The sequence below is a fragment of the Canis lupus genome, chromosome 25 (genome assembly GCF_003254725.2).
Source record: "Canis lupus dingo isolate Sandy chromosome 25, ASM325472v2, whole genome shotgun sequence".
In the NCBI taxonomy this organism is placed as follows: domain Eukaryota; kingdom Metazoa; phylum Chordata; class Mammalia; order Carnivora; family Canidae; genus Canis; species Canis lupus.
In genome coordinates, this window is record NC_064267.1 from 35314219 (window position 1) to 35339465 (window position 25247).

General features: G+C 38.3%; 1 protein-coding gene across 1 annotated transcript in view; it reads right to left on the reverse strand.

Moving 5' to 3' along the window:
• The window catches only part of XPO7 (exportin 7), a 40407-nt gene extending 18914 nt beyond the window's left edge, over positions 1-21493 (reverse strand). Inside the window, exons 1-13 of the mRNA XM_049100962.1 lie at positions 21284-21493; positions 20619-20765; positions 18294-18387; positions 17414-17580; positions 16348-16440; positions 13634-13738; positions 12112-12277; positions 11441-11514; positions 9702-9821; positions 6046-6192; positions 4722-4894; positions 2766-2959; positions 2199-2304 (exon numbers count right to left, since the gene is read on the reverse strand). Of these exons, the coding sequence (XP_048956919.1) occupies positions 2199-2304; positions 2766-2959; positions 4722-4894; positions 6046-6192; positions 9702-9821; positions 11441-11514; positions 12112-12277; positions 13634-13738; positions 16348-16440; positions 17414-17580; positions 18294-18387; positions 20619-20765; positions 21284-21304 (1607 nt within the window). The 5' untranslated portion in view covers positions 21305-21493. The remainder of the gene's footprint in view (positions 1-2198; positions 2305-2765; positions 2960-4721; positions 4895-6045; positions 6193-9701; positions 9822-11440; positions 11515-12111; positions 12278-13633; positions 13739-16347; positions 16441-17413; positions 17581-18293; positions 18388-20618; positions 20766-21283) is intronic.
• Between the last annotated feature and the right edge of the window lie 3754 nt (positions 21494-25247).

Sequence of the window (25247 nt, forward strand, 5' to 3'; positions counted from 1 at the left end):
AGACTAAGCTCATTCTCTTTTCCCACAGAGCCATGAAGGGAACGGACACATGAAGGACAATGTCCACAGGCAGATAACAGTTCCAAAGACCAAGAACAGATATGTCACCCGTGACTTCATCCCTTTTCCTCATGCCTTTCCTCCCTCCCCAAAAAAGCATATTGGAATTGTGTAATACAAGTGTATAAATACTGAGTGAATGTTATTACAAGTGAGTCATTTGTCATTCTGATGATCTGAGAACAGGTAGACTGTTTTTGACATATCACAAATAAATTAGACTCAGGCATGATGTTGTAACACACAGTGTGAGAACCAGTATCCAAGACACTCTCTAAACTTAATATATATTAAGACACACAAAGTATCACACAGGCCGCTGCATCAGTAAGCTTATTAGCTTTCATCCTTATCAAATCTTGGCTCAACTCTTCAAAAAATGCCAATGTGACACGGCATGGAGACTTTGGTCAGGATTAAGGTACCTAAGGGCAGATGGGCATCTGATAATAGAAAAATGAGGATTTTCAGAAAAAGAATTATGGATTGAAATGCCTGGGAATCAATCTATTTGAAGGCATCATGTTAAAATATGTTTATCTCCAAGGAGAGCATCTGAAAGTTCAGAACCTTCAGGGTGGCAGGTCCCCAAGGTTGAAATCTGTTCTCACACAATCCTGTAACATGATCTGCCCTTCCACTTGCATTCTGATAGGAGGCTGCAGTGGGTTGTCCAGGGGCTACTGGATGTGTGACACCATGACAGACTGGATGCAGATGCAGATAGGAGAATCTAGCTGACTTCTGGGCTAGACGTTAAAACAAAGCCACTTTCCTCATTAAAATTTTTTAAAAAAGATTTTACTAACTTATTTATTTGAGAGAGAGAGAGAGAGAGAGAGAGAGAGAGAGAGAGAGAGAATGAGCACAAACAGGGTGAAGGGCAGAGGAAGGAGCAGACTCCTCCCCTGAAGGGAGAGCCTGACTTGGGAGCTTAATCCCAGGACTCTGGGATCATGATCTGAGCCAAAAGCAGATGGTTAACTGAATAAGTCAACCAGGTGCCTCTAATTTTTTTTGAATAATACTTAAGCATTATTTATGCTGACATGTAATGGGCTTATTATTTTTAAGTGAAAATTTTAAACTTTCTCAGTTTTACTTTTTATTTTTTAGTCATCTCACTGTCCAACATGGGGCTCGAACTCACAACCCTGAGATCAAGAGTCCCATCCTTTACCAACTGAGCCAACTAGGCACCCCAGTTTTAGTTTTTAATATAATATCAATAGCTATATTTTATAAATGGAAGCTCTTTAAGATCTTCGATACTTTTTAAGGGGTGAATAGTCTTGAGGAAAAGGTTTGAGAACCTCTGCAGTAGAGTATTAAAAAATCCTGCCTTCTTATTTAAATTTTAAAAAGATGAGAGAGAAAGAGAGAGAGAGAGAGAGAGAGAGAGAGAGAGAGAGAGAGAGAAAGAATGTACATAAGTGTAGGGGGAGGGGAGAAGAGGAGAGAGACAAGCAGACTCCCCACAGAGGGGAGCCCGATGGAGGGCTCTATCCTAGGACCCCAAGATCACAACCTGAGCCAAAGACAGATACCTAATTGACTGAGCCACCCAGGCACTCCCAAAATCCTGCCTTTTTATTTCTGTTAGGTTAATTTTTAGAAATTGTTAAATGTTCATTGTAGGTTTTTAGAAAGATGGATGAGAATCACACAGATACAAAATAACTTGAAATCCTCTAGGTGGAAAAGTGTATGTCAAGAGATTTGAAAGGCTGTAGAAACTCTAATTCCATATTTGGTGATATTTGAAGAACTGTATTTTCCTATCAGTCTTACTCTGCTAAGGCAAAAGCAATCCACATTTCATTAACTCTGAGATACTGTCCTTAAAGATAAAAGCTACTCTCTACTCTGGTTTTCCTAATTTTGTATCCATCATTTCTTTGCTGAATTACTGCAAATGTTTTCTCAGTATAGACTATAGGTAGAATTTTTGCTATACTTCTAAAAGTTAGACCTGTAACAGTCCTTCATTTTCATGGGCAATCAGCTTCATGAGATTATACTCTATAAGCAGGGAGGAAAGCATTAACAGAAGCATGCAAAAGTTCTCGTGGTGTTAGGACCCAAAAAGAGGGGTGGCAGTCACACCAGTGAAATGGAAAGTCTATGAGAGCACTTACCGACAGACAAGCTCGCCATCCATAGCATCTTGCTCATCAGTGCTGGCAAAAGATACTCGGCCACCGATCACTGCGCCAATGATGTAAACCAGCCACGTCAGTCTTCCTGCAACAGGAAGGAGATCTATTAGTGTCCCCTATAGTGGTCATTTCATTGAAGAAGCTTCCTTATGGTGAGGTGCGTTTCTTACTATGAGCTTCTGTAATCTTTAGAACACTATGGCAAAGCCATAATGTCTAACTTTTCTTACCGAGTATTGCTATTACCCTAACTTTGGTAAGGGTGATGTCAAGGGGAAAATTCATCAGATAACCAATGGTCCCCTATCAGACAAAGTCATTATTTTTAGAGTTCAGTACTTTCTTGAAGTTAAATACATGCATATAGACACAATTTCAGTTACTCTTCCCTAGCCCTGTGGCATTTACTCACAATATTCTTTTGTGTAGAGGGAGGTAATGGATGATGGAAGAGCTCTTTTGGAGGGCAGGTAGGGAAGAGAGGTGGTAATGAGTGAAGTGGTACTGAGAGCACCGCATTCCAGGCTACAGCTCCCATCCACTCACCTTCCTGCACTGCGATATCCATTGGGCTCGCGCTAGCACTCTGCAGCAGCTCCTGATAGGACTGGGCAGACTGGTCAAACAACTGCACAAGAAGTGCGCATGTCTTCTCGTACTCACAACGCCCAATGGTAGACAGCTGGTCCAGCTGCTGTTGCACCAGGCCTGTATCCTCCAGAGGGTCTTCCAGGCCATCCCTGTTCCCAAGGGAAGAAGAAGGAAGGCGGCTTTCTTCAAATATGCCATTGATTACCCCACCACAACAGCTCTCACTCTTCTGCATTTAGCCACCACTGCCAATGACAGAGGCCCATATCCCAACAGTATCATTTACCAAGAAAAAAATACAAAAAGTGGGAAGACAGGTGTCTTCACCCTAACGTCTGTCTTCTTTAAATATATTGTGTTGGTGTCCAGCCTTCTGATCTGGACTCCTGCTCCTGTAACATTCGTCTGCCTCCACCCTCTCAGTCCTATGCTTCCCCCCATGCTCTTGGTTTTTAGTCTCTTGCTTGTTGTTGACTCTAATAACCTTTGGGACTACATATATCCTGTCCCTGTGGTGAGGCCACTGTGGCTAGATAGGTTTTGGAATTCAGAGATCTTCAGATTTTAAAGGGTCAATATGATGCTTCTACCATGTGATACGAACCCTCAATGGACTCTGGTGTATCAAATAAAATATTCCTGTGGCAAAATGTAGAACCATCATGGATAGTTATACAAAGCAGTTTTTTTTTTTTTTTTTACAAAGCAGTTTTTAAAAAAACTATAAATGGTTTCTTATCAGCGCATGACAAATTTTGCCACCGAATGAGTTTTGATTCCAAACTTATGAGAAAATTTAGTTTTCACATCTTGGATGTTAGACTCGCAGATGAGGCACTATGGGTCTATACCAGGTCCTAGCTTCTCTCTAGGCTCCTAGACTTAAAAATTGTGTCATACTCTTGAGCTCTTGGTCTATTGCTACATCACAGTATGACAATCCAACAGCTATAGCTCCACTACCATACAACAAGAGTCACAGTTGTGTGTGTACCATGGTCCATACACTGGGCCAGGACACAGTAATTTAATCCTTCTAATAACCTTGCCCAAGAGCACATGGTTATTAATTGGTTCTCTGGGCCTAGAGCCCACACCTGTAATCACTCCTCAACAATGCCTCACTGAAACCAGCTGAATCCTCAGAAACAAACTATGTAGCTGATAGAACAATGCTTTCCAGTGGTCTTCACAAATACTTGGATTTTGAAATGATTCAAGTCATTAGTAGTTGAGCCTATAACTCTTATGACAATTAAATGCACTTGACTCTGAGCCAATTAAGACCTGATTTTTTAAAAAAACCCAGACCTTCAGAGTCCAAGTAAATTCCCCTGAAAAACAACCAACAGAAAAAATATACAAGAAAGGTCCCTAAACAAAGAGTAACTTCATTTATATAGGTCATTTCTGAAAAGGTCTAACATTTCTTTGGGTAGAGATTTCTGGTCCAGTTAACAGTCAAGGTAGACAGAAACCATGAAATTGATAATCAGCTGCCTAGGATTCTTCCCTCTTCTAGTAAGCTCTGGATTGTGTCATCTTATTTATCCACCAATTTCTTCAAGAAATTAGAGCACCTATAACTTATAGATAATTCTTATCATCTATAGCTTATAAATGTTCCTGCCACGTTTAAAAGAAATCATCTCCAAGGACAAAGAGAACATTGTTATATACCTTGTATTCAAAGAGATCGCTAAGGAGGGCAAAAAAGGGGGCTATGAATCAGGATGCTGCAGAGAAAGCCTGTTCTCAGATTTTATGCTCCACCTGCTATTTGGCTGACATGAGGAAATGGCCGTTAATATGGAGTCAGCTCCAAGGAGGCCCAAGTCAAGTGCGCTCTTGACAACTGGGTGTCTGACCTCTGTCAAGTCTGACACCATGCGGCTGTCTCATTTTCCTTACCTCAGGATGATGTGCACAGATTCCAAACGGGACGTGATATAGGCTTTGGTGACCTCAGGAGTATAAGTTTCCAGCATGTGGGGCTCTGTGGCTTTCACGTATGGCACAGAGGCTGCCAGCCGCTGCCATAGGCTCAGGAGATAGTGCACACTATTTGGGGCAAATTCCCAGTGCTAAGGAAAATCAAAAGAGTAGGAGGCATATTCTCATTTTTTTGTACACATTAGTCCCATTCTACTTGACTTAAGAAAAAAAAAAGGGATAAATGTTTATGGGCTTTGTTCTGTGCATGACAACTCATGTAATGTGCTTATTAGTATTTCAGAGATTAACAATCTAATAAAAAGAGCTGTTCTATGCTGGTTGTGTAAGCCTTCCCACAAGGAAAGTCTTGTGTAAGTGGTTCTCAAACATTAGTATCCATGAGAATCACCCGGAGAACCTGTTAGACACAGAGACACCAAGGATCCACCTGGACCTACCGAAGCAAGAAATTATGGGGGTAAAACACAGCACCTGTATTTTTCATCAAACTCCTCAGATGATTTTGATGCAAGCCATAAAATTTGAGAACCACTGTCCTATATTACATGACTATGAAAGAGGCCACTAGCTTTCTCTTTATTCTTCTGTCTGGCTCTCTGTTCTAGTCTTCCCTTTTTAGAGTGATAATGTAAATATTATCCTTGCAGCTCCCACATGCTGCTCTAACCAAACTCCTTGCACTTTTGTTAGGCAAACAAGCAGGCTGCAGTAACTACTCTGCAGGGTTGCCCTAAATTTATATTCATTTTTGCCTGGGGGAAGAAAAGGGAATACAGGCACATCTTGGAGATACCACTATGGGTTTGATTCCACACCACTGCTATAAAGCAAGTCAAATGAACTTTTTGGTTTTCCAGCACATATAAGAAAGTTATGTTTTACACTACAATCTAGTAAGTGTGCAACAGCATTATGTCTAAAAAAAATGTACATAACCTTAACTAAAAAATATCTTATTGCTAAAAATGCTAACCATCATCTGAACTTTCAGGCAGTTGTAATCACTGGTCACAGATCACTATAACAAACAGGAGAAAGTCTGAAATATTATGAGAATTACCAAAATGTGACACAGAGACATTAAGTGCTGTTGGAAAAATGGCACCGACATACTTGCTCAATGCAGGGTTGCCATAAATGTTCAACTTGTAAAAAACATAGTATCATCTGTGAAGTGCAATAAAATGAGGTATGCCTGTATTCTTATAAGTTTAAAACCAATGAGCAAGAGAAGAGGTTCCAATGTGTAGTAAAGAGAGACAAACAATCAAAGACAAACCTGTAGGCTGGTCACTGTGAAGTTAGCTATCAATCGGATGACCTCAGGATAGTTTTCCACCTTTACTAATTCTCCCAGTTGATAGTTACTCTTCAATCGGGCCAGTAGTCTGCAAAACTCATGGTAATTGTTTGGGTCTGATAAACTCTGGTGACAGCACAGGAGGAAAATAAAATGTAAAATGTGATGCACTATACTTCCAGAATGACATTTGGGATGGCACGAGGGGACAATCATTTAATCTGAGCTACATGCCCTCACTTAGAAAGATACATCTATAGAATGGTTTAAAAACAATTTTTAAAGATGTAACTTTTAAAAGGGATGGTCACATCTATTATCTCATCTGTTCTTATCAATCATCCTGTGAGATGAAATTAGGAGCCTCAATTTAAAGTCTGAAATGGAAGCCCAGAGGGATCACATTACTTGCCTAAAGTTGTAAAGCTGATTAATAATAGAAAAGAGGCACAACTGAGGATGTGACTGGTCTGTCTGCTTCCCACTGATCAAAGATCATGAAATTTTCATTTCTACATCTGTCAAATTTATCAGTAAATAAGACTATATTCAGTGGCAAAGTTACACAAATACTTAATTTATTTACATTATATTATCATTGCTATAATAAGTTTTAAAGATCTTATACTAGTATGTTTATATATTTACTTTATAATCAAACACTTTGGATTTGTTTGCATATTATACCAACGTATTTAACTGTCTTCTTACGTTGGTCTTCCTTGATTAGCATACTTTATTTTGTTCACTACCATATCCCTAACACATAGTAGGTGCTCTACATATTTGCTGAATGAATAAATGCTTTTTTAACAGTCTTCAATAAATGGTGTTGGGAAAACTGGACAGCAACATGCAAAAAGCCGAACTGGACCACTTCCTTACATCATACAGAAAAATAAACTCAAAATGGACTAAAGACCTAAACTTGAGACTTGAAACCATAAAATTCCTAGAAGAGAAAGTAGGCAGTCATCTCCTTGACATCAGCCACAGCAACATTTCTTTGGATATGTGTCCTCAGGCAAGACAAACAAAAAGCAAAAATAAACTATTGGGACTATACCAAAATAAAAAGCTTTTGCATAGTGAAGGAAACCATCAACAAAATGAAAAGATAACCTACTGAATGGGAAAAGATATTTGCAAATGGATATATCTGATAAGGGGATAGTATCCAAAATACGTAAAGAACTCATGCAACTTGACAATCTGGCTAAAACATGATGGGAGGATCTGAAGAGACATTTTCCCATAGAGGACATACAGATGGCCAACAGACCCATGAAAATATGCTTAATATCACTAATCATCAAAATCACAATGAGATATCCCCTTACAACTTGTCAGAACAGCTAGTTATTAAAAAGACAGAAATACTGCGGCACCTGTCTGGCTCAGTCACTAAAGCATATTACTTTTTTAAAAAAATTATTTACTTTTTTAGAGCATGTACTCTCTCTTTTTTTAAAGATTTTATTTACTTATTTATTCACGAGAGACACAGAGAACAAGAGAGGTAGACACAGGCAGAGGGAGAAGCAGGCTCCATGCAGGAAGTCTTATTTTTCTTCTTCTTCTTTTTTTTTTTTAAATTTTTATTTATTTATGATAGTCACACAGGGAGAGACAGAGAGAGGCAGAGACACAGGCAGAGGGAGAAGCAGGCTCCATGCACCAGGAGCCCGACGTGGGATTTGATCCCAGGTCTCCAGGATTGCGCCCTGGGCCAAAGGCAGGCGCCAAACCGCTGTGCCACCCAGGGATCCCCATGCAGGAAGTCTGATGTGGGACTTGATCCTGGAATCCCGGGATCATGCCTTGAGCCAAAGGCAGACACTCCACCACTGAGGCATGCAGGCGTCTCTTTTTCTTTAAAGATTTTATTTATTTATTCATGAGATACACACAGAGAGAGAGGCAGAGACAAAGGCAGAGAGAGAAGCAGGCTCCATGCAGAGAGCCCGATGTGGGACTCGATCCTGGAACTCCAGGATCATGCCCTGGGCTGAAGGCAGGCGCTTAGCTGCTGAGCCACCCAGGCATCCCTCTTTTTAAAAAGATTTTATTTATTTATTTGAGAGAGAGAAAGAGAGAGAGCGTATATGTGCACACACATGAGCACAAGGAGGGGCAGAGGGAGGGAAGCAGACTCCTTGCTGAACAGGGAGCCCACATAGGGGCATAAAAAACAAAGCAAAACAACAACAAAAACAAAAACCCAAAACAAAAAAACCTAAAAACTTGACCCAAAAGACAAGAAAGAACAAGTGCACTGCTGGTGCGAATGCAAACTGGTGTAGTCATCGTGGCAGACAGTATGGAGGTTCCTCATAAAATTAAAAATAGAAATACTGTATGATCCGAAATACTGTATGATCCAGTAATTCCACTATTGGTTATCTACCCAAAGAAAACAAAAACAGTAATTTGAAAAGATATATGCAACCCTCTGTGTCCTGTGGCATTATTTACAATAATCAAGCTATGGAAGCAACCTAAGTGTCCACTATAGACAAATGAATAAAGAATAAGTGGTATGTGTGTGTGTGTATACCTACATACATGCATATACATACAATGTAATATTATTCAACCATAAAAAAGACCAAGATCTTGCCACTTGTGATTAAGTGGATGGACCTATGGGGTATTATACTAAGTGAACTAAGTCAGTTAAAGAAATACAAATACCATAGGACTTATATGTGGAATCTAAAAAATGAAACAAAAGAACAAACAAACAAAAAAAGCTGAGACAGATCCATAAATAAAGAGAACAAACTGAGGGTAGCTAGAGGGGAGGCACTGGGGACATGGTCAAAAATGGACGAAGGGGAGTGGGAAACACAGGCTTCCCACTTATGCAGTGAAGAAGTCACGGGGATGAGGCACAGCACAGGGAATATAGTCAATGATACTGTAAAAGGATTCTGTGGTGACAGATGGGAGCTACACTTGTAAGCATGGCATAACATAGAGAATCGTTTCACTACGTTGTACACATCTGAAACTAATGTACATTCTGAGTCAATGAACTTCAATTTAAAAAAAGAATTATTACCAAGAGGGACAGAACTGAGTATATTTAAAAATGAAATGCTTATATGGTATTTCCTAGTGTAGAGAAGTAGTACTTTAAAAGAACTAGGCGTTGGCGGAACCTTTGGGACTGAAAAACACAAAAAGGGCAATCAAATTATGGAATGAATACTGGAATGGGAATATCTCCCTTCTTACCTAAAAGCAGCCCTATACACTTTGGTAAATAATGTACATTAAAAAAAGGAAACAAAAACAAAACCCAAACTCTAGATTCTTAATTTCTTGGGAGAAAAATGACTAGGTTTCTCCTTATTTTCTCGTGTCAAAGTATCCTTTCCCCCAACTCCTGCATTTCTGATGCTAGAGGATACAAGCTCCCCATTTGGGTAAACACTCTCAAGAATCTGTCTACAGATACAGATTCACTTAAATCTGAAGAATGACTCTCTAGGATTTCTGTTAAGTGTGGCCTTTAGATGGATCTCCTTCTGACCCAACAGAAAGGCATATACTAATTACATACATACACATGCACAACATACATTATTTATATATGTATTCAAATAAAAATAAATTCTCAAAACTCTTACCTGTGGGTTTTCCAGTATTCGTTTAACACCATCAACAAGATGTGAGAGAAACTTGGCCCTCTCTGCATTGTTAAACAGGGATCTTCTGACTGAGGCAATCTGTACTAAGCAGGATAATACCTAAAAAGCAGGCACAACCCAAACACAACTAATTAAAAGATGATATGGCTACTCCAGACTATCCCCCTCCCCTCCTATAATATTCTTCTTTACATATGCCACTAACTCTATCCTTTCAACCTCTGCTACCATTATAATGATATAGAAAGATTAGGGAAGGTGCAGCTAACAATACTTGAAAAAGCTTTATTGAAAGAAAAGAAAAAGATAATTAGATACAAGTTACCATGCTAACTAGTTAAATTCATAGTCTGGAAATTAAGTATTATTCTTTGACCACCCAATGGCTTCTTTGGTTCTTAAGATATATATATTTAAGGCTTGAAAATACCATACAGTTCATAGTTTAAGTTTTAGTTTTCCCTGCTTCATTAAGACTTTTGGCTAATCAGGTTTTGCCATAATGAAATAACCGAATTAGATCTGTGTCCTGAAAAAGAATAGGCTTTACACTGAAAACATTTTACCCTTTCCCCACTGTGTTAGATATTAATATTGTTTGCCCCTCCAGATCTATCTTCTATCATTCTCCAGATTGCTCTGTTCCCTGGGAGGCTGACTTCTGCCCACCAGTAAGTGGCCAGAGCTCCGCTGCCCTCTTGCCTCTAGTAGGCTTCAATCACTGCAAAGTACTGGGGAGAGATTAAAGGCAGGAAGAAAAGAGGCATCCCTTCTGGACCCCTGGCTGGGCCATGACTGGCAGTGTCCCCTCCCAGCTGTCACCAAATCACAGCTTCAGCTCTTTCCAGCGTTTCCTCTTCTTGCCCACTAGGGCTCCCCACTACTGCAACCCCCTAGAGGGTGTACCTCACCTCACCACTCCTTGTCGGATTCCCTTAGTGTTGCCCACATCTTTACCAATTGGCCTTTCACACACTACCTCTCTTGAGTGAGCTACCTTTTCCTGAAGTAAACCTAATGATACAAACAATATTGAATTCATGTTTCTACTAGTGCTAAGGTCTACATTTGGAAAAGTACCATAATAACCAGGAAAACAGAACTAAGCAAAACACCCATTACTTTACTGTTTTGTTTGTGTTTCGTACAGTAGCATTTTATACCAATCTGAAATACTAGGCCGGTGTCTTTCAGGACCTGGATGAACTCTGAGATTTGAGGATGGTAATTACTGTTTTAAAGGAGAAATACATCATTCTAAGAGCTCTCGAATGTTATACAGGATAGTATACAAATGTGCCTTCCCCTTACAGTTTCCAGTTAGCACTCATGTAATACATGCCTGAAGGATATTCAAAAATTGTGGGCAGGATAATTTTTAATTAGATAATACAAGCTGAACCTCCTCTACTGTAGCCTGTGGCTGTTCTCAAACAGTACAGTATAAAGTCAGATTCAAGATGAGACCAAAAGAGCCTTGACATCTGCAGCAATTTGTCTTTAGCGGGAAAAATTTATAAAGAGAATTAAGACTTTACTGCAAGAATTTTTAGGCCACGAGCTTTACCACAAAAGGCTAGATAACTAACCCTAGTATTCCTAGTATCACATGCTTTACTTGTGTGATTTGGTACAACAAAATGAAGGAGCGTAAGGCTCATTCACCATTGCTACTTTCTAGTAGTAGGTTAGCTTTGTAAACTGTGGGCCTGACTCACCAGAGGTGAAAATGAAGGAGGGATGGAATGATACAGGTCAAAAAACAGCTGCAGAGTTGAAGAATCTAAGAATGCTGAAAAGAGACAAAGGAGTCATTACTGAGTGCGTTTGCTCATTGCTAGCGGCATACTTACAGCACTATGTATTAGGGGGCACATCCTCTGCTTTTCTCAGTGTTTATTTCCTTTCAAACTGATAAGCTAAAAGGGGCTCTTTGTTTTTCCTGTTTTCTCATTTTTTAAAGTACTAGGTTTTAGCTCCTCTAAGGAGCAGATTCATTCTTATGATTCTCAGAGAACTTAAGACAATCAGGAATGTGTTTAAAGGAAGAAGTTTGATCCTGAAGAACACAAAAACAAGTTCTTTTCTCCGATTTTATGTTTAAATCTAGAAGTGACCTGAAATGAGTAAGATCACAGAAGTCTATAGGTGATGAATGTGAGAAGGTCAAACTCACATCTGTGAGTAACCCAGTAATTCAAAGTTCTCCCAAGCTGAGGGATCTGTAAGATTCATCCAACACTCTCTATCTCCCTTTTTCAAGACAGATGCTGACCTTCTAAGTTTCCTCTAAAAGCCAGCAAGGGACTGTCAGGGGTTCTTCAGATTGTCTTGCAGACGTTATGTAGGGCTGGGCAGCAGTTTATTCTAGGTGGCACAGTGCTATTACCTGATCTCCAGCTGGTGGGAATCTGTACTGTGCACAGGTCATCTGAGGACTCATCAGTAGAAGTGCCGATGAAATCAAAGTTTAGGCAGTTATGAGTGAGTTTGAGCAGTTGCATGAGCAAGCCATGCTGACTTTCATCATTCAAGTTTAGATTCTTTCCTGAAGCCTGTAAAAATTACCACATAATGAGGCCCAAACAATCACTCCTCTCTTCCAACTGGCTGCCAGACTCCTGAGAAGGCTGTTAAGCCAGAAAAGGAGGACAGTATTTCAACTCAACAAAATGATGTTTCCCCTGCAAAAGATGCTGCACTTGTGTCACCTTAACGTCACTATGAAAATCCTAGCTTCTTATTTACTGTAAAAACATAAAATTGGTATTTAAAGAAATCTTCCTTTTGACATGTATTCTTTACATGTTGTACACATAGTGGACACATGGGATTCTGAAGCAATATGGGATGGGTGGGTACTCCATTCGCTATGAGATCCTAGTTAGTTCTAGATGGGGCCTTTGACTTCAGTGACTAGTTGGCTAATTATTTTTGATGGTATCGGCCAGGAGGAGTCAATCTACAGTTTTATCAAAAGCTTCCCCACCTTAGAGGGTTCAATAGTTTTTTGCCAGGCAGCTTGCCCAACTCGAGGACTGTGGGAGTTCTGAGGTAGAACTACGCAATTGAGGAAAAAAATGAACATCGTTAACTGGGACAACACAAAGAATCCAAACTTGCTTCTAAAACTCGAAGCATAATGGAAAATGAGACTAAGAATAAACCCCACAACAAACCAAACCAAATAGACAACCCAAAATGAAGAGACAGCCAGAAGCTAACCTCATTTAGCTTTCTATGGGGACAAGGGACCCTACAGATTGCTATCAATGTGCACGACACATAGGTGAGCATTTCCTTTCTAGTTAAACTCATCCATAAATGGACCTCAGCACCCATTTTCTGTTTTAAAACAGGTAATTTCCTTATGTGGTAACTGTCTGCCCCTTCGGGTTATGAAATCTAGATGGATGTTAAAAATTCAAAACCTACTTTTCCTTACAGATGTTGCTTGTTTATGTGCTGCCTGTAACTCAGCAGGAGGCAGGGGAGCCAGCCGTTTCAGTATGCTAACAATGCAGTCTGAACCTGCTTTTAGAGCTCTGAGAATCCAAACACCATAAAGCTAACATGCCTTTCCTCCATGCAGGAAGATTTTATGTGGGTATAAAAAAGCAAACAACAAAATCCCAAACTTTGTGGTAAACTAGATTCTTTGGGATACGTGTTCACTTACTGCACTTTGCTTAGGGGAACAGTTCTGAAATAAGGTGATTCCAATCCCCTCTCTAATGTTTGTGGTCAGTGTGGCACTTTCTTCCACATCCTGGAGACAAGTGTTTCGTGAAAGACGGTGAGAGCTGTACCAACTCTTGAGAGGTCAGCTTAGAGCTGATCTTTAACAGGTCCTCACACATTCTCATCCTTTCAAAGGGGACTGGGAAGCAGGGCCCAACCTATAATCTCACCTGTTTTAGTAAATTGCAGGAAAGTGTAAAGATATCAAATAACGATGAATCTCGGAAAGAAGAGGCTATTTTTCTGTGCTTGGTTAAAGGATGGGTGGTGTCGGCCTGTGCAGAAAGATAAGCCAATCCAAGTTTTAGAATTAATTGCAAAGAAAAATATTTCATGTAGACTTCAAATAAAGTGGGATTTCTAATAAAATCAACTTACATACAAAATACATTTTTAATGTTTAAACCACTGTTAACTGATGTATAATGAGAGGATGCAAAGGATAATAAGCTGCTAACAGCTAGCCAGGATATGTCTCTAGCTTACAGACAGAAGATGGAAAAAGAGGTAAGCATCTCTACTGCCAAGTTTTCACTTCCTCTGCACTTAGGGAGGTAAAATTTAACCAATTGCTGGCAGATAGTGCTAATAATTACTAACATGTTATACTGTGGGTTGTCTCAGAAATAGACAGTGGCACTGGGTTTGGTAAACAATCTACCCAGGGCTAAAGTTACCACAGCATTTCCAAAGCAGCCATTAACCGACAGTCATGAACTTATGCTGACAATAGTCCATAATACCCTCTGCCTTCTCTAACCTATTTCAACACATAGTCTCTACCCCAGAAGTGAGCACTTAATTGAAGGGCTGCATTGGTCTCTCACTTTTTCCTCTGTTCCCCTCTTCTCAGCCAAACTTTAAGGTTTTTTGTGGTTAAAGGCTCTTTTACTTCTTTAGTATGCCCTCTGTTCCTGACATACAGGCACTTCGGTAAGTGGAATATAAAGGGGTTTCAAGGTTACCAGGGAATTTTTATTTTTATTTTTTTAAATATTTATTTATTTATTTATTTATGATAGACACAGACAGAGAGAGAGAGGCAGAGACACAGGAGGAGGAAGCAGGCTCCATACCGGGAGCCTGATGCAGGACTCGATCCCGGGACTCCAGAATCGCACCCTGGGCCAAAGGGAGGCACCAAACCATAACCAGGGGGTTTTTTAGACCAACCACCTACTAAAAGCTTAAATCTCTTCTATATACCAATCAATTTATCTGAGAAGGGGTTCATTTGCCGTTGGCACATTAAAGAATACAGCAAGATTTCTGACAATCAGGTTATAGACTCTCCCTGATTTTCTTTTTAAAGGCTTTATTTAAGTAATCTCTACACCCAACGTGGGGTTCAAACTCACGACCCTGAGATCAAGAGTCAGGTGATCTTCTGAGTGAGCCAGCCAGGCACCCCTCCCCTTGATTTTATTTCGAAGTTCAAACAGGGATAACAGAAATAAGCTTTCTGATTCAAATCTGACGACCAAAAAAAAAATTAAAAGAAAACTAAGTTTGGCAGAGGTTCAAAATACCTCCCAATTCTAGCTTCAGTGTCACTGTGTTACCATAAATGTCTTGGATAATATGGCATTGCCAGATTATATACCATATTCCATATATAATCATTTACACTGATCATAATACAGAGAATAACTACACACATTAAATATATTACACATATTTCTATTGTTTTATTAAGAAAGACAAATAAAATTTTGGAGTTCAAAATATCAAGACTGGTGTATTTTGGGGGGGGTACAAGCTTCAAAGAGGAGAACATTAACAGCATGCACACTCTCCTATTACAAAGGTAACATGGTTCAATAGTAAATTAGTTAAGAGTACAGGCTCCGTACTAAGACTATATGGCTTTAAATTCTGATATGCTTGCTTGCTACCTGTGATACCTTAGGCAAATTATTGACCTTTATGTGCCTCAGGTTCCTTCTCTAGAAAATGGGATGGTGATGGAACCTGGATTATTGTGAGAATAAAATTAGCTGCTATCAGTAAATTTCTTAGAACAGCACCTGCCACACATCAGCAACTCAGAAGTACAAGCTTTTATTATTTTGATATTACTGACCATAGTGGGGATCGCATGTGACAGAGAGTTTAAATGGCCAGAGGTTGATGCATTTAAAATAGTACTGCTTCATAGTAAAAATTTCTCAGGGTTAATATACAGATCTGCATAAATATGCGCAATAGCAACAGTGATGCCAATGTAATTCACAGCTTGCGACTGAAGGGTGAGATGTCACAACTAATATTAATAGGGGCCTGTTCAATAATTACGAAATTTTAGCTGGATACAAAAGTAAATGACTAAAAAAAAAAAAAAAAAGCCAGAGCGAAAGAAAGCCACTGGTGTTTCCTCTGTAGTAACCTGTGACATCAAGGACTACTCAAAAAATTATTTGGTATTAAGAAGAATGCTTTATGCATTCTAAAATGATCACCAGAAAAGTCTTTAATAATAGCATATAGGAATTGAGTTTTAAAGGATTATAAACACATACTAATGTATTTAGCAGAAGTGGCACACAAATGGTTCTGGTTCTAGTTCTGTGATCCCTTTTTTGGATGCATTCTCTTTGATTAGCAAAGCAGTAATTCATTAAGGTTTTGACTTAGGACAGCTGCTCTCAGCTCTCACAATGAACATTAATACCAGCAAGGAGAGCTGGTGGAGGATAAAATGTTCTGGAGACAGAAGAGGACCAGGACATTAAGAATGAGGTAGGCTGCACTTACAGAGGAAAACCCAATGGAACTATTGTTTCAAAGGGCATTAATCACTTACCGCAAAAGCACACAACTGCCAAAAAAGATCATCCCACACATAGCAGAAAACACCAATACTAAGAAAAAATATGGCACTTACTTCAATGAGGAAGGCTGTAGCACTTACTTGATTAATTTCATTGGTTAGCTGAGATAAAATTGTGACGCCAATGATGCAGTATTCAACACTATCCTGGTAAAAACAACGTAAGGTACAGGTTGGTGTGTGTAGCTAGGTTTCAGCAACGGAATTGCAGCCACGCTTTGGAAATGGTGGAATCCTGTGTAGCTACTAAAACCGCCCAGATAAGGTAGTTTAAGGCTGTTGCTTTGCAGGACATAAAACGTTAACTGCTACACAGAAAGGCTGCTAACTTTGACTTCATCAAGACTGAAACCTTTTGTATTTAAAACATACTCATGGCATCATACCACACCCATTATACAAAGAGAAACTGGCAAAATACATCTAAGTTAAGCAATAAGTAGATGTGTAATACAATTCACAAAGAGACCAAAAACTAGATTTACAGAAGATGTAAATAGGAAGTTCACAGAAAAAAAAAAAAGTGTAAATTAACATGAACATTTGTTCTGTCTCATTCATAACTCAAATGTTGAAATGCTAATTCTTTTTACCTATTAAATATTGGAAAAATAAACAGCTGAGTTCCTAGGGTGGAGGTACAGAGGACTAGGCAAGCATTCTTTTAATTGTTGTAGGACACAACTTTTTTGAAGATAATTTGGAAATATCTTTGAAAGCCAAAAATACACATATCCCTTTGACCGTATAATTCTAAGGCTAGGAATTCACCGTAGAAACACATACTTATTCCACGTATGACAGGTGTAATTATTTTAGGATATTCACTGATGTGTCTACTTAACAAAGTATAGAACCAAACTAAAGGTCCACCTATAAGACATTAGTTAATTAAGTTATGGTATTTTAAGACTGGCATAGTATATAGGCATTAGAAAAAATGGAGTTTGTGCTGACATATAAACATATAAAGCTAAGGAACATTAAAGGTAAAAAAGACATAGAAGAGAATGTATAAAATAATTCCATTTTGTGTAATTTAAAAAAAAAAGTAGATCACTATATAAGCAAATACATGTTGCTTCTCACATTCCTACTCCATCACATATACACATCGTACCTGTAAGAACCTTGTGACGTCTGTGATTGCATTTCTGAAGACATAGTCATCCTTCTGACAGTCAAACCAGCCCAGTTTTGTGATTCTGGCATATAACTGAATAAGTGCTTGTGTCACAAAAGTAGCCAATTTTGGCCGAGTGGCAAGGTAGTTGAGCACATAGTTCCCTACAAAACAAAAAAATCCACATAATTGGAAATCTCTGCCAGGGAAGGGCACACATCTTTAAATATATTAAACATCCAGGAAATGGTAAATTTAGCTTATTTCCCATGATTGCCTTAGTTTTCTTCTATTATTTTTTTTCTCCCTGCTTTCTAACATGGTGATATATCTAACAGTAAGAAAGTGCAAGTCATAATGTAGCTTTAAGAAGAGTTGTAACTGGAGATACAAAAGAAAAAAAAAACATAACCATTTCTCCTAAGTCTCCATAATTCTTGTTTCTGTTATATTCTCTTAATTCTTAATGCAACTGAGAAATGGGACTTTGAATTTATGACTGGTAGGCTTTTTAATTCAGGATTTTATACCTGTCACAATGAAGACCCTGGAATATGGCAACTGTGAATCTACTCCTAGATAGCTAAATAACATGCTTGTACAGAATTCAAAATTCTTAACAATATTTTTCTTAGTTAATAGTGGTAGTAGGGACCAAAGGAAAGAAATCTCCTAACAAATGGGATGACTTAGGACTTTATCTAAAAATAATTATATCAGATCCTCTATACTTTCAAAAGCCCCAAATTCTAGGAAAAAAACTAGATTCTATATATTTTTTATGCTTACCAATTTCAGAACATTATCAAACATACATTTAATTATTACTAGCATATCATTAAACATACAATTTCTTGAAAACAGATTCTCTACTTACGAATATCTATGCGTTGCTCCAATGGTAGAGGGTTGTTTGTGCGTGATACAAGCTTTGTAAGGCATGTAGCTGCCAGTAACTGGGAGTAAGAGGACTGTGGAAAGATGAGGAAAAGGACTCAGAATTCAATTTTATTGAGTTACTCAGTCACGAGGTTTTTTATTTGGAGATCTATGCTCAGATTCCAGAAATATTAATCAGTTTTGCCCTATCTGATCCTCTGCATTTTAGAGGGTCTAAGGAAAAATGAGTCCCACATAGAGTATATGTTCACTGAGCTGATTTCAGTAATGAACAAGGTACAGTATAAAGTGAATGGCCTGATCGAACTGAATCCAGTGCAGATTCTGCATCACTCAGAGGGGGCCCACTCTAGAGAAGATCATTTCAGAGAGTTATTAAGAAGACAAATCTTTAGAAGATGGATCTCTTCTTTCATTTAAACCAAGTAATCTTCTGTTAAAAGCCTTGTTACAGTGATGTTCAAAAAGTTTCAACTCAAAGTATTCCTATAGTATACCATTAGAAAGTTAAAACAAAAACAAAAACAATGCAGTGTCAGAGGGAACCACTACATTGTGCAACTACATCTTTACATCAACATGGCTATCAATCAGATCCAGTTTTGCGAGATGTATATGCTAGTTTTAAAGTAAATTTATAACATTTATGAGAAAGAAAAATCATGCCCTATATGCAAGAGTACAGTATTAGCACATTCTCCCATGTGGATTTTATGAGTTTTAAACTTATGGAGAATCAGAGCATTCCAACTGACCATAATGTATAAAAAAGAGCCATGTGCGAATTCTTCCACATGTTTCTATTATGATAACGTCCTATAACAGGGACAGACTCAGACCCACTAAAAATAATTTAATCAAAGGTCAAGGACAATTTCCTATAACATTAAAAATCCTTAAAACACTAGGCTATCCACAGGCACTGCATAATACCACCAGTTACAAACAAAAATTTATGCTTAAACAAAATCTATGAAGTGACTTCGACATGTTTTTTTTCAATACCCCTGAATATGGTTTAAACTGATTAGAGCAGGTGTGTCAAACACTAATAATGCAAGAGGCTACTTTATAGAATACAACATACAACTGTAACTATACACTATACAACGTCTAGGTGGTTTTTATACATAGTTTCCATAAATCTGCTAAATCAATAGAGATTAGAAGGAAGAATCCACTATAACTGTTTTTAGTACCACACCAATCCTGTTTTATTGCAGCTTGTTTTATTTACTGACTGTCAACATGAAGATCTGGAATTAACAGTGTCAGAGATGATACTGTATGGCTCCAGTGGAAGTCACCTGGAAGAGCTGGTTATGCTTGACCTTTAGCACAAAATATACAAATATAAGTGGGTCAATCCTAAGATTAAGGGACTGGAAAGAAATACATAACATACTACATGCAAAAATGGAACAGAGCACTATATAGTCTCTGACCAGGACTCTGTAACCTTCCTATGCTTGGAAAAAGAGTTAGCTCTCTTAGCTACTGAAGGGTAATTTTTAGCCAACTGAACAAATACTGTAACACTGTCAATGAAAATTCAAACATGAAGTCATCCAGAATTTTACCTTCAAAACAAATTAAACTGCTTTTGTTCTTTCCACATATCCTTCCCGTCTTAAGCAGAATGCTAGCTGCTAGTCTAGTTGGGATTCTGACTCTTTCAGGGCCCTTTCAGGATGCCCTGGTTGGACTCTTACTTAGCCTTTCTAAGACCTCCCTCTTGCCCCAAATGCTAATTGAATCAAACTATGTCTCACTGACAGCATTACATTGATCACTACACTGCCATTTTTAGCTCCAAGAGGTTCTGATTCCATTTTTAAAACAATGACTTGTGGTTTTCATTGTGGATTCCTCCCCACTCCTCATGCCTGCAAGGCAATAAGCAGCAGCTGTGGTATACAGGAGGCCTCAGAGACCACTGGGGTGCTTGCACAGTGACATGGGCTATGTGGGTAGGAAGGATCATTCATATACAGCTCTGTCTTGTCAGTAAAGGATATGAAGCGGTACTTAATTGTGAGAAACAGAAAAAAGTCCCAGAAATTTGATTCAAGATGAAAAATGACAGAATAAAATATATATTCAATGAGATTTTCCTGATGAGGCTGTGTGTCCTTTCACTGTCAACCTGGTGGCTAGCTATGGTGCTTTTTAAAGGTGAAATTAAGAAGTCAGAGGCACCTAGAAGGGTTATAGAACACAAGCTATCCCAATTCACCCTTAAACTTTGAATACACTTTCCTAAACTTTTCTTCTCCTTCAGGATTCTTCAAATCTTACGTACACTTCCTCTTTCGAGGAGTAGCTGGCACTTGCTCAGGCAATCAGGGCTGTTGGTGAATTCAACCAAGGCTTTCTCTGCCTGGAGTCGAGTGGTTGTGTCTGTTGTCTCATAAAGCTGTTTGCACAGATTCTCTAGTTGGGCCAGGCTCTGGAAAAGATCAGTCAAGGAAGAAATCAGTCCAGCCCACTCAAAGTACCATGCACAAAACCACTAGACAAAGGTAAGTAATAAGCAATGGAGAGATACTTGTTTCTCAACTCTGAGGAGAACATGGGTGATCTTATCTAATAATAACCATTTATAGCTTCTTAAATTTTATGCTTTAGAAGACAAAATGATGAAATGCCTAAAACATCTATACTTTTGTAGTCATTCCACTGGAGATCAGTCACAGATGATATATTCATTTTTCCTTATAAATACTCATCCTCCTAAAAGATTTTCAAATAAAAACTCAGAATTGACTTTTTCTGCTATCAATTTCAAAACTCAATACTGGAGGCATTGTTGTAAAATTAAGCACATAAGCACACAATATAAGCATCACATATATCTTAATGTAGTTTTAAATATTTCCCTTTGCCTAGTAGTTATCAGCTTAAAATTATGTATTCGAATAAAGATGGCCAACCTCTATGAGAAGGCTTCTGAATGCATGTACGCACCTTCCTCCCTGGATCCCTCATGTTTAAAGTTCAGCAGACTCTTCTCCTGTCGTACTTTAAACTCTTGCTTCGGTTCCAAATTTAAAGTGGAAGGGTCAAAATAAATTCAACCCTAGCATATGCTCAGACAGAGATAAGACCAAGGAAACGCCCCCAAACAAACCCTTCTCTCCAAATCTTGAACCAGTTCCAGGGAGGCAGGAAGGAGATGGGTGTGTGCTTCAGTCAAAAACCCAAAGGGATACAAATCTACTTCCACTAAACGTGGTGTTGAAAAGCAAAGAGGAAAGAAACCAGTAAGAGTTCACTTAACTGTCACCTTTCACTGACTGAAGAGGAGGGCAAACATCTGTTAGTCTTTAAAGAAACGGTTTGGACTTTAAGAAGAAATATGAGCCTATTTTCTACAGTAGCAAGATTTGGTTTAAACATTTTGAGGGATCCTACTATTAGAAATGACAATTCTGATGGGAACAGCAAGAATAATAATAATTAAACAAACTGACCTGGGTAAATAGTCTACAATTGCTTACAAAGCCTCTCTGCCCAAGGCTTTTTGTGATCACTTTATTTCATTATGGTGTTACTTTATAAATCACAGCTTTTCCACTAAGCAGGAAAGCCCTTAGGGCAGGTACCTATTTTACTCAACCTGATTAATAAATTTCAAACATTAACCTAAAAGAAACATGAAAGACAAATACTGACACTGACAAATACTTGATCAGCAAGTCTCACTTCAGAGCTCCCCAACATCAGACACAACAACCTCTACCTCCAAAACAAAACCAACCCACCAGCCTTCAAAATATCTTGGGATTCAGATTAGCCTTAGGTTTAATTTGTTCCTCTCTGACTTTCAGGAATCTCATTTAATACCTTCTTGAATTTAAAAGCGCAGAGGAAATTGTACTTGCAAAGTCAAATCTCAGTGAAGTTGCATAAGTAGTACCTGATTTTTTCACAAGCTTATAAACACAAGGAATAGAGAGGATAAGGCAAATTCATTACATATATTCATTCCGTAAACAGCAGTGAAAGCAATATGCTTGCAATATTGGTCCATGACCCTACTGACAAATGAATAGGTTTAATTTTAAATCCCCACGTTCCTAAGCAAGGGATTAAATTTCCTTTGCAAAGTTCTGTTTCAACCTAGCAGGCTGGTCCCCCACCCCCACCCCCCATTAAATGATTCACTTTAAAAAAAAAAAAAAAGGAAAAAAATGATTTACACAGGGCACCTGGCTGACTCAGTCAGTAGCACATGTGACTCTTGGGGGAGGGATTGTGAGTTCGAGCTCCAAGCTGGGTGTAGAGATTACTTAAAAATAAAATCTTAAAAAAAAAAAAAAAAAAAAAAAAAAAAGCAGGGCATCTGGGTGTTCAGTTGGTTAAGTGTCTACCCTTTGGGTCAGGTCCTGGGATCAAGCCCCGAATCAGACACCCTGCTCCACAGGGAGTCTGCTTCTCTCTCTCCCTAGGCCTCCTGTTCCCCCCTGCTTGTGCTCTGTTAAATGAATAAATAAAATCTTTAAAAAAAAAAAAAGGAAAAAAAAAAAGAAGGCTAACGCTGAAGCCATCAGCAGAAAGTCACCCTAACTAAAACTGAAAATAGTTATAAAACCTGGTATTCGGTATTAGGGAGCAGTAGCCACCTCGTAACTCCACAGCCACCACACACTTGGAGCTTTCCAATAGCTCAGACATTCTGTACATAGTCATGCTGCTTAAGGTATAATGACTCTCCTTAAAGTCTGATCAAGAGTAGATGAGATGTGCTACTCTCATCAGAGAGTAGCACTCTCATGTGTGCATGTCTTGTTTATGTTTATTACAACAAAGTTGTTCACAAGACAATGGCTAGGCATCTGTCACTAGTAGCTTCTTACTGCTAAAAACCTACACATAGGTTATGATGGGTTTTCTCGGTGGTTGTTTTTTGATGTTTTAATTCAGCAGACAAAAGCATACTGCAGAGTAAGTCTGTTAGTGAGTTCTCAGCTCAAGAAACAAGTCTGTGTAAAAAAAAAAAAAAAAAAGTAATTTGACCATTTACACAAACAGTTTGAAGATCTATAGCCTTGTATCTGTGTTTCCAGAATGAATTGGGAACAATTTTGTTTTCCTAAACAATTAGTGAAAACATCTAAAACCACAGGGTTATTTTATTTGGGTTACCCATGCTACCCATGGAATGAGGGAGAATGACACATTTATCTTTATGCCCTTCTGGATCCTAATGTTTACAAAGCAAATCTAACATTATACTGAATCACCTTTTTTTGGGGACCCTGAATAAAACACTTTATCCTACAATTATTTGATTAGCTTTTAAAAGTAGTACTTCACATTTAGGATAGCAACAACATATAACAGCATTTTCGCCTTTGCACAGTAACACCTGTATTAAACCTTCTCCCATCTACCAGTTCATACTGAGGACAACTATAACATGATGCCAGAAAAGCCTCCAGAGAAGAATGACTGCCTATTTTCTATTCCTGAGATTGTCAAATGTATAATCCACAAAGAAACTTCCATCTGGTCCCACTGGAACAGAAAAGCACATTTGGGTGAAATACTTCATGAAACTGAAAGGCGATCTTCCACTAGTAAAGTACTGCTTTAGTACAAGAAATATAAGATGAACCCCCCAAATGTAGACCACACTGATTTCAGCAGAGATAGTTAAGATGAAGGTATTGAAAGAAAAGTATCTTCACTAATATTGAGAAACAATATTGTTTTATCCAGTCTTTTAAACTTGAATAGGGAAAATGAAACTCCTTTGGTCTCATTTCAATATAAAGTGCAACCAACTGGGACTACAGACCTCTTAAAATATAATGATTACCTGAAGAGTTTCCTTTAGATTAGAGGAGAATGAAGACTGTTTGTGGATTAGATGCACAATACTTTGGAATTTATTTTAATTTGCAAAATATTGCTTTTTTAAAAAGCCTACCAGTATATTCTTTTAAATTAACCTCATTGCTTAAAGAAATTTTTACTTGGAGATTTCCAATCACAGACTAGAACAGTCAATTTTAGGAAGGATATGATGACCTTCCCAATAATGTTGAGTACTGAACAGAAAACAAAGATCTGACTAGTCAGATCTGTAGGTTTTCTGTAGAGCACATCTTTAACCTGACAGCCACCAGTACCACCTGAAATGATAAGCCACCATCCTATTACAAAGTGTAAAGCGCAGACTCAGTCCAGAGAACTTCTCATGAAAAATATAGAACTGATTTACCAAATCAGTATCTGAATTTTCATGATTATGATGCCTTAAATATACAAAAAAGAAAAAAAAAAAAGAAAAGAAAAAGAAAAAAAAAATCAAGCCACTTCCAACTTCTCATAAACTACATTAATTTACATCTTTAGTTAGAACTTTCCTGGGTACTAGGAAAATACTGTCTTAAGTAAATTAAAAAGGCATACTGAAAGTGCCAGGTGAACCATTTTAAAGATCTATAAGATTAATAAAATATACTAATTACATATTATTACTTATCTATTCAATTAGGCATTCTTGTCAATAATGTGTACCCATTATCATAGATAATCTTTTAAAACTCCTAAAGATCCAGTAACAACAGTTGTTACATTAAAAAAGCAAATGGCAAAGCTCTATGTAGAGTGTATCATTTGTGTATGTTAGCAAATTCACAGAAGAAAATCTGGAGGGATATGAACAAACCAATCATCTCTGGGAGGTGAGATTATGAAAAACTGTCAACTTCTATGTTACATATTTCTGTAACTTCTGAATTTTTTTAAAAAGACTTTATTTATTTATTCATGAGAGACAGAGAGAGAGAGAGGCAGAGACAAAGGCAGAGGGAGAAGCAGGCTCCATGCAGGGAGCCCGATGCGGGACTCGATACTTGGACTGGGGATGATGCCCTGAGATGAAGGCAGATGCTCAACCACTGAGCCACCCAGGCATCCC